Source organism: Ctenocephalides felis, unplaced genomic scaffold (genome assembly GCF_003426905.1).
Source record: "Ctenocephalides felis isolate EL2017-DRISC unplaced genomic scaffold, ASM342690v1 CF-g0.4_SCAFFOLD_01170, whole genome shotgun sequence".
NCBI lineage: Eukaryota > Metazoa > Arthropoda > Insecta > Siphonaptera > Pulicidae > Ctenocephalides > Ctenocephalides felis.
Window position 1 is genome coordinate 86,605,733 of NW_020537324.1, and position 10,832 is coordinate 86,616,564.

The following is a 10,832-nucleotide window of genomic DNA, read 5'->3' on the forward strand; positions in this document are numbered from 1 at the left end:
ATATATATATATATATATATATATACACATAAATATTGTTCTATCAAAACTTCCACCATTGATTTAAAAATATCTGAATCTTTAGGTAAAATTGTACTTCTATGTCATGTGCCTTGTCTTTCAATTCCCTGCATTTTACTGAAAGCCATATCTGCATTATTTTACAGAGTCTGTTTCATCATCGATGAGTTTTTGTAGAATATTGTTCCCTAATATGGACCTATGCCAGTTTCCTATTTTATCCAAATTTCATTTGATCATATATGTATATTTATTGTTCTTTTTTATTACTTACCATTTTTAACATATTCCCACCAGACTGCTACTACTGATTTATAAGTTTTCGTCCGAGAAATATTTTAAATTCAAATTTTTGATGAACCAATTAATAACTGGAAGGAATCACGCCTGTGATTGATTTCGCTTCGTCTTTTGTAATAAATCAGGAGAAATATTTATTTTAATATTTATATATATATATATATATATATATATATCAATAGTTTCCGTTGTGTGTTTCTCTCCTGTGTATTTTTTATTTATTTATTTATAAACAATTAATCATTGAAAAAATGACGAATGTTACCTGTCGACAGGTTCTGTGTCTGTTGCAACAAAAAGGTATTCGTGATTAATTTCGAATCTCGAAGAAGAACGATCGAGAAATATTCTTTATTTTGAACGATTTATATTGGAAATATAATAATAAAAATAATAATAATAAAAATAAAAATAATAAATCTATCAATTGATATGTAATTGATATTGATATATAATTAATATTTCAAATATTGGTATTAACATTAACACACTAATAGTGAATTATGAATATAATCGTATATATATATATATATTTTATATTATTTTATTTTTTATTTATTTAATTATTATGCATAAACCTTTTTTTATAATTTCTTATACTTGACACCCTACCTGACTGAGATATATAAGATATATAACAAAGTTAGTAGGAAATATTATTAATAATAATTATAATAAATGACATCACTCGAATAAATACATTCATCCAGTTATTGAAAAAAGTTATGTTCAAAAAAAATTTCCCACGTTTCGAACTCCACTTTGACTCTTCTTCAGGAATAAAACTACAAAGCTTTGTATAAAATTGTTACTTTGTTGTTATTTTTATTTGTTGTATTTCTTTTTGAAGATTCTAATCATTTAGTTTATAATCATATAAGATTTTATTATTATAAGTTAATTTGTTTATAAAACAATGATTTATATATATAAAAAAATACTTTTCTGAGTTTTGAAAAACAAGAAACACTGGCGGTATCTATTGAATTACTCACGTTTCAATTTTTTGGATTGCAACTTGGTATAAAAATGTTTTTGGTTTGATTTGCTACTACAGTATACAAATTAACACAATTTATTAAATATAAGATTAATCATTAGATAAAAAATATTATGGAAAAATTGCCGTGTTTTCTCATGTATATTAAAAAAAAATCTAATTTGTTTAATTAGGTTCAATTTTTTGTAAAAAAAACATTTAAAGCAGTAGGCAGACATCGGAACAATAATTATTAAATAAAGTATTTATAAAAAAAACTATGGAAAAATATGAACCAAGACTTTCTCAAAGTAAAAATATATCATTTGAAAGCTACAAATAATCGTAATTTTTTCTTCATTCCAGGAAACAACTACATTTTCTTTCTATAAAGAGATTGTAGAATAAAATTACTGAAAAAAAATTAGTTCTATAAATTACTCAATAGCATTTATTCAATATAAATATTAAATAATAATAATAATAATATTAAAAATAAATATTCTATTTGTTAAGTGACTACAAATTATATATTGGCACAAAATTCACACAAAAATAAAACATATTAAACTTATAAATAATAATATTTGTTCAGATATTCATTGACATAGATTAACTCATATAAAAATCATATTAGTTTTTGTAACTAAAAGTTTATAAGCTTATAATATAATATTTATTTACGAGTATATATAATAATTTATAAATCAACAGCGTTACTCATAAAGGCAAGATTTTGGAAAAATATTATCACAATCAATTTTTACACATAAAAATACTTAATTTACAACTTAATTATTACTTAAATTAAAAAAATATATATATATAAAATTGTTAATTTAAAATAACTATATTTGTTAGTTTCATCCATTAAGGCTACATGCATACAATCATAATAAAAATTCTAGAAATTTATAAAATATTTTACAAATACTCTTTGTAATAAATATCTAAATAAATATTTTTTTCAATTTTTCAAAACACTTCAAATTGTTATATTATAAATATGTGATTATATTTTTATATAATTAAATTATAACATAGGCAGTGATTTTCTCTATTAAAAATGAAATTAAAATTTACTAATATTACTAAATATTGATTGCAAAATATATAAAGTGTATGCTTTTTCGAGCTGCTCGAAAAGGGCGAAAAGTTACTAAATAAATTAAAATTATTCCTAAATTATTAATTTTGTACATAATTGTTCTTAACCGATTATTGGCACTAAATATTATAGGCATATGATAACGTTTATGCTCTAATTTAATGAAAATCTGTATTTTCCACTATTTTTTTTTGTGGCAGTGCTTTTTATTGAACTTGTATTCAGGGGTATTTTATTTAGGAGCAACTTTTGTTAAAAAAGAATATATGATGATATTTTATCATAGAGTAATCCATAAGTACCTACTTAGAAATAACATCAAATTATCGTAATTATAATGTATATCGTAATTATATAATTATTATAATTAGTTTTATGCGTAATTGTAATATATTGTTTTTCTTAGAAAATTGGATGAAAAGTGTGGAAATCTATAAAACTATGAAGAACGGGTATTATTTCGTAAAGAACTCCTTCAAAATGAAAGAACGGGTATTATTTCTTAAAGAACTTCTCAGGCTTTTGCCATCCTTAAGTACCTACTTAGAAATAACATTAAATTATCGACCATTTATCATGTGTAATTTGAAATATATTGCTTTTCAAAGTAAATTGGAAGAAAAGTCTGGTAATCTCTAAAATTATGAAGCACGGGTATAATTTCCTAAAGAACTCAGTTGTGTACTCTTTAACTGTTTTTTCTAATAGTCAATCAGAATATAGTTTGATTCTATTAAACTATGACAAGGTTTCTCTTGGCTTCAGGAAAGATTTTCTAATGAGATGTTTTCCACCTTCACAGATGTTTTTCCAGTACCCGTACTTTATATCACACGGCCATTTAGTGGAATTCAGTATAGACATAAAAATGATCGATACTCTATGCATACAGTAAATATATGATGAGCTCATACAATAAATCCTAATAATCCAATAGCTAATATAGCATAAATTATTCCTAAGGTTTCAAAAGTTTCAATTTTTTCTGATTCTTGAGAAATAATATGTGAAATTATCCCAAATCCAGGTAAAATTAAAATATAAACTTCTAATGGTTGCATCCAAAATATGAAAATAATGAGCAAGTACTTTTGGAATCGAGTTGGAGGAGTAGTTTCGATTTTTAAAAGGGCAGAATCGATATAGTCAGTTCGATCACTTAATATGGTAATAAAATAGTTTCACCCAAGATTTTTTTTACGTTTCTCCATTAACATAAGATCCATTAACCGCGCTGGTGCCTCCATTCTCCATATTTTCCTCCACAACCTCGTTGGAGGCGACTGCTCCGGTTGCGCCTCCGCCGTCGTTTTGGGCGACGACATAGGCCAGAAACCGTCCACGTCGTCCAATTCCTTCGAAGAGAATTTGGCCACTATGGTGTGCTCCTGCCAGAATATGGTGGAGTCAGGTTGAAGGTCTCGATGTGGGTTTGGCCTGGTTCGATATTCTGAGAAAAATAATTATAATTATATGATGTATATTTTAATTTTTCAATGACCAAGTCAGTTGGTACATTTTTTTGGAGAACGCCAATTTCAAGGTCGACCAATTTTAAAAATTTTTAATACATGGTATAACAAAGTGTGAAATCTTGAAAATATGGATCAATTGTGTTATTTTTTTTATTACGATACTAGAAATTTCATTTATGGCTGCTGTTTCGAAGTTCAAATGAATAATTAATTATGGTAAAATTAACCACGGTGACCAAAAAAATGGTTGCAGATCCACCAAAGCTCTAAGTTGTGCTTAAAAGCTCATAACTTTCAAACAGCATAGTATGAATTTTTTATCTTGACGTTGAAACATATAATATTATAAACACACCCTGTGTTTATATATAAATGTTGACTCACCTGTTTTAACTTAATTTTCAACTGCTGCTCCAGTCCTGTACCTTCGACGATAAAAACTCCTTTTTTCAATGCAATCGGCATTGGATTTGTCAGTCTTAAGGAAACCTATTTAAATAACAATAATAATTAATAATTTTAAATAATAATAATAATAACAATTAATTATAATCTCTGCCCTTTGTTTTATCTAACAGATTGTTGGATTTACCATTAATAATACTCAGAAATGCATTAACAATAATAAAAATGCTATAATAATAATGACAATTCTAATAATAACATAATAATAATGACAAAATAAGAATAATATTAAATTAATAAGCAGTGATTTTTATTGAACTTGTATTCAGGGGTATTTTATTTAGGAGCAACTTTTTTAAAAAAAAAGAATATTCGATGATAATTTACCATGGAGTGATCCATAAGTACCTACTTAAAAATAACATTAAATTATTAGTTCAATAATAAATAACAATATTTTAGTAATAATAACAATCTATCAAATATTCTAAATAAATTCATTGATTCAATAAAGTTTTGTTAAAAATCAAATAGGATTTGGAGGGCACCTTAAAAAATGAGTTATGTATGTGTTACTACATAGTTTATTTTTTATTATTATAAAATTCATATATTAAATATTTGTTATTTTTAATTTTTGTTTAATTAATATTTATATTAATTTTTACCTCTAGTGGAATTCCAGTGGTGGGTAATCCACCCAGTCTAATTTTGATATCAGGTTTTCTTACACGGAAATCATCCTGGGCATAATATTCGTAATCTGTGTCCTGTATCTTGGCCATGCATGATATGTTGAAGGCACTCTTAAAAATTTAACAAAATAATAATAATCATAATCGTACATTTTTTGAGAACTAAAGAATTATTGCAAATCTCTGGATAAGAATTTTATTTTTCTAATTATTTTGCTTACCTGATCTATCAAACGTCCAAAATATTCATCAAATGATACATCCATTCTTACTTCGTCTGTTGTACTCGGCAAAATCTGAAAATAATTTTATTTTAATAATGTATACATTAATAAATTGATTGACACATGTATAAATGAATAATTGAATAATTAAGGAAAAAAATTATCCTGAAATAGAAAGAGTTGCTCTATCAGCAACCATAATCTTGAGTAATACCTGAATCTACTAACGGCGTGACCATAAATGTTAAAAAAAGGACTAAAATGTCTCCTAACATCAAGGACCTGCCTTATTTATTATCTATTACAATACTTACGTCTCTAGTGAATTGTAACAATTTAACTTCGCCTTTAACTTTTCCAGTATACAAAACAGTGTCGACTCTCAAAAATCCAGTTACTCTATGAGCAGTAATTCCGCTGCGATTTTCAATTTTTAAAACAACAGCAAAATTTTCGCCAATTTTGATGTCGTCGAGGAGCTCGAAGTCAAATCTGGAAATAGAAACAACAATAAAACAAACAATGGTAAATAAATTTATATTTGTTATAAATTTATATTTGTGTTACCTGACGTCATTAAAGTCTTCGTTTAAATAATATCTTGAGAAAATGCTTTCGGCGTTTCTCAAAGCCCTCAACATTATGGCACGTTCTTCTTCGGATTTTTCTGGATATTTATAAGTATGTGTAACATCCTTGAAAAAAATACAAAAATAAGACACTTATTTTATATAAAGTAAATTGTTAAAATACGTACTTCTCGTTCCCATTTTCCGACAGCTTTTGTTGAAATCAGTTGTCCAATTCCGTACATGTCTTTTCGTAAAAGTTTTAATGGTTGTGTTGGTCCTGCATATCTCCAGAATACCTAAAAATAATAATTTAAAAATTATATATAAAATAACTAGAATTGCACACAATGCAGAACAAACACAATATTTTTTGGACGTTGCGTTTTTAAAGTATCTCTAACTTAAAGGTTCTACAATATTAGAAAACTGCATGATCCATTTAATGTTGCACAAATTTATCATTTCTATCCAATTATATCAGAAAAAAGATTTAAAAGTTGCAGGAAACATGATCAATTTTTTTTACCTTGTCTGCGTTGACTTCGGCGTACAAAAACGCAGTATCGTGGGCCCTTTTAATTTCGCCTTGTTTAACGGCAATGACACTTGCAGGGCCGCATCGGAAACTGTCTTCGGATAACTCTTGAGGTGTCGCGTCGACCGCCTGCCAACCTCCATAGGCATAGGCCGGGTACAGATCTGGCCGATCCATCCAGGCCTGGGTAATGGAATTAAATTAAAAGACATCTAATTACAAAATCATTCTTATATACTATTATTTTTTACTAAAAAAAAACTTATCATTATCATTAAAATATAGCCTCCTAAAGCGTGCACTCATATTTTTCGCATGCATCGCATTAAAGGTATGATCGGCCCTGATTAATACTTAATTTCATATTTTAAGTGAATTAATTTGTCATATCCTGTTCATATGTGTATCATTCAATCTGCCATACATATATGGTATCTTATATTATTTTAATTTCTGGCACATCTCTGCTGCTTTTTGGCAATAATAATGTAGACATTTCATTTTTCTTATTCATGATCATAAATTTATTATACACATTCTAATATTGTCTAGGTTCATAAGTAAATTGAAATTTTTGACGGATGATAGTTTTCATTTGTTTTCAATGCAAACAATGACATGTCGTTTTTTGCATTTTTTCCATTTATTTCTACAATATTGCAGTACTTTATAATCACATACGTCCTAAAAAATTTCCTTGACAAACTTCAGAAAGATTATCAAAATCCGAATAATCGTTTAGAAGGAGTATACAGTGAGTGCTTGTAATTCAAAATGAACTTTATATATTAGCAATAAAGCTCAAATTGATTCTACGTTTTAGTTAGAAAACGTTTGTATGAGAAAAAGAAAAGGGCTGAATTGCCATTTAAAAAATATGATCCTCATTCTATTAGTATATTTTTTCTGATTGATTTATTTACCTCGTTCCATACATGATAATTCCAAATGGAATCCGAATTGAGTTCTTCCATAACTTCTCCTTTTTCGTCCACAAAATAGTCGACAGTCAAACTTGCCTGAGTGTCGTGGGCTGAGGAGTAGTTTGTGATGACCCTTGATGGGATTCCTAAAGTCCTTAGGGCTGGTAAAAATAAAACAAGACATGCTTATGTTTTTTTTTAAAAAAAAAGAAAAAGTCAAAGTAATGGTTCAAGGTTTTATGGGATTGTACGGTGGTCTTGCTGGTTAAAGAGTTTATGGAGTAAAGATTTTATGACAAAGTGATATTACTAGGGATCCTATGGTACTGGATACTTGTGATAAAGATAAGCAGAATAAAGGGCGCTTGATCTCATGAAATCATTAATTGGTTCAGTGATATTTAATTCTAGCAAGATTAGGGACAAATGCTATTTTTGACAATTATTTATTCTATTGACATTTTGGATCTTATAAGACTCTGTACGTTTTCATAAAAACTTTGGATCTAGTATGATTTTATATATGAAAATGTCACTTATGGTATAAGGTTTTTATTTGATTTCATGATGGTGTTCCTGGTTAAGGATTTCATGGAATAAAAATCTTATGGCAAGGTGATATTACTAGAAATCCCATGAAATTTGGAAAATGTGATACAGATAAGCTGAAAAGGGCACTTGTTCTCATGAAATCATTAATTGGTTCAGTGAGGTTTAATTCTAGCAAGATTTGGGACAAATGCTATTTTTGATAAGACTCTGTAAGATTTTATAAAAACTCTGAATCCTGTACGTTTTCATATATATATATATATATATATATATATATATATATATATATATCAAGAATTTAGTCTAATTACTTCACTCACCTGAACAAAGTACTCCAGCAAAAACCCAACATTGTCCATACTTCACAGGTTTCTTTTTCCTGCCAAAAAATATATAATAAACATCTTCAATATTTTTATAACTATTGCACTTACTTACTTATAATATTCCTGCATAATTTTCATACTTCCAATCCACTTTGTTGGTGGTGTACCACCACCATGATCATCTGACCAATTTCCTTGTACCACTCCATTATCATCAGCACTATTGACAGCTCCACAAAGGGCTCTAGAAACTAGAACAGGGTCACCTCTGGAAGCCCCTTTCAACTAGAAAGAAATAGCTTTTATTAAAATCAGTATAATGCTTTTACTTTTTGCTTTACATCTTTTTCCCTCTACTTTCAAATATTGTTGTTAAACAATGCTTAACTTTACTGGTTTTTGACACATCGGTGGTGGACCTTTTTAATCCCGGACCTTCATATATTACTATCTATTCTGCGATAAATTCTGGGAAATTATAACTGGAAAAATGTTATTCGACAAAATGTCCATTTGATCTATACCAAATTTAGGTTCTGAATTTAAATAACATATATAAAAATAATATAACCTAGGAAATGTTTTATAAATACCAATGAGTATATAATTATACACATAAGACCTTTCAGAGCACCGTGTTTGAGAAAAATATGGCAAAAAGTGCATTTTCATATTAACATTTCAAAAAAGTTGATATTTTGCGTCTCTAGTAACACTTGCGGCCCGTTTACTAACGTTTTTGTATATGAATAAAACTACAAACAAAACTACATCCTACAATTTAATCACAATTAAATCATATTCACGTAAAACATCCTATTAAACGTAATTGAACATCATCTGTCAAAATCCTTTGACATTTGACGTATTAGCCACCGTCCATTGCTTTATTAAAATACGCTTCTACAAAATTTTTCAAATTAAAAATTTAAAGATTCTACACGATTTTGAAATAATATCTCACCTTTCCGACAACCTACTGATTGGTACGAATTTTTCAAGACTAAGGCTGGCCAAATCGGTTTAGCCGAGTTTTAGCGGATCATTTAATCGAGAGCTCAATATTTATATATAAGATATGTTTTTTTTACCTTTGATACGTGAGTGATGAGATACAAGGCACAATCCAGGATGTCTTTTTCGAATTGGGCATATTTCCAAACAGTAGGTCTTAATCTGTTGTAGGATCCTCTCCAAATTAGTCCTGTATCTGCCATTACTGTTTCTTCTCTTAAAGCATCATCTGCAAAAAAATTAGATGATCAATAAAAACAACTAGGAAAGGAGTTCCATTGGCTTCAATCTTTCTTTAAGGATGTTTTAAATTCCAGTCGATTTCTAAGAAATTGTTTTATTTCATAGTAGTAACAAATAGTGTAAAAAATCATAGTGTACAAAATGAAACAATCAGTATATTTTGTGACTTTGCCTCGGATGGAACAAATATTGGAAAGAATACCGAAACTGTAGTCTTTATTTTAGAAAAATATTATTCATTTGAATGTGGTTTTAATCTTTTATCATCTTTTAGTATACCATTTTTTATACATTTTTGATAATTGCTATTACTTTTTTAATTTTTGATATTTTAATTGCCTTACTCTTTCTGATAATTACTATCTAGAAGACTGAATGTATTTCAAGTTTGTTTTCAAAATTATTAGTATTTACTGATGATGACATAAAATTGGTGGTGGAAACTTCTGGAAAAATAAAGATGTCCTAATTTTTTTTTACTTTTTTTTATAGTAATCTCTTCCAAAGTTTTATTCTAAAAATTATTTTTTTTTTTAAAACTCTATATTTTAACAAGTTAAATTTCTAGTCAGTAGATATGTCTTTTCTCTCATTGTATTTTTTAAAAAATAACTTTTCTTAAGCACTAATTATATTTTTCTTCATCCAGCATATAGTCATTTGTTCTCCAATAGTTTGTTCTCCAATAATTCTTGATTCGTGTTTCTTATTCTTTCACTTTGCTCGTTAGTAGAGTTCTTCTTACTACAATATTTATGTTAGATATGTTAGAGATTTTTTTTTATTTACCTGCCATGTAGACTTGGTCTCTAGAACACCAAGGGTTGTACAAAACGTAAAAGGATTGTGGCAGACTGTAGCTCATGTTTTTTTGTTCTTTCGGTCTACTCCTCAGTAGAGTTTTTTATGTTAGAAATACTGTTAGATATGTTAGTGATTTTTTTATTTACCTGCCATGTAAACTTGGTCTCTGGAACACCAAGGGTTGTACAAAACATAAAAGGGTTGTGGCAGACTATAACTGACTGCTCCTCCTCTTAATAATTTTGTGTCTATGTCCAATTTCCATTGGGCTACTATGCAGTCGTGGGCTGGGGTCACTTCCACCTAAAAAAAATTATAAATAGAGCATAAACTTTAAAGAACTAGGTGTAAGTTGCAATTTGTCTTTAGGCAGGTACCAGAAAATTCTGAACATCTGAATATAATCGAGATGATCTTTGGTTTTGGATTGGATTATTTCTAGCAATTTCTAACATTTAAGAGATTTTTTTTGACTGAACTTGAATAAAATTTATATATTTTAAAGATAAAATATTAGTATAAACAAATTGGGTTTAAGTGGCATTTTTCCTTAAGGTAACTTGAAGTAACTTTCCGGTCTTAAAATAATAAAGCTGTTCCTCTATTATTGAAATGTATTTATGCATTCCTTGCTTAACATTTTTGCCTGGATTTGT

At 27.9% G+C, this 10,832-nt stretch overlaps 1 protein-coding gene across 1 annotated transcript; it reads right to left on the reverse strand.

Moving 5' to 3' along the window:
- Positions 1-3,783: 3,783 nt before the first annotated feature.
- LOC113368471 (annulin-like) lies at positions 3,784-10,401 on the reverse strand. Its single transcript, XM_026610019.1, has 13 exons — positions 10,323-10,401; positions 9,207-9,358; positions 8,228-8,400; positions 8,110-8,168; positions 7,238-7,398; positions 6,306-6,497; positions 5,965-6,075; positions 5,775-5,902; positions 5,522-5,699; positions 5,205-5,279; positions 4,957-5,094; positions 4,268-4,372; positions 3,784-3,858 (listed from the first exon to the last, which is right to left on the reverse strand). Exons 1-13 carry the CDS (start codon positions 10,327-10,329, stop codon positions 3,784-3,786), a joined length of 1,554 nt encoding a protein of 517 aa, XP_026465804.1. The 5' UTR covers positions 10,330-10,401.
- Positions 10,402-10,832: the final 431 nt, after the last annotated feature.

Coding starts and splice junctions, on each gene's coding strand:
- LOC113368471 (XM_026610019.1), bottom strand. Junction 5,095..5,204: donor TTGGACGTTTGATAGATCAG/GTAAGCAAAATA, acceptor TAAATTTTTAAG/AGTGCCTTCAACATATCATG. Junction 4,373..4,956: donor CCACTGGAATTCCACTAGAG/GTAAAAATTAAT, acceptor TTATTTAAATAG/GTTTCCTTAAGACTGACAAA.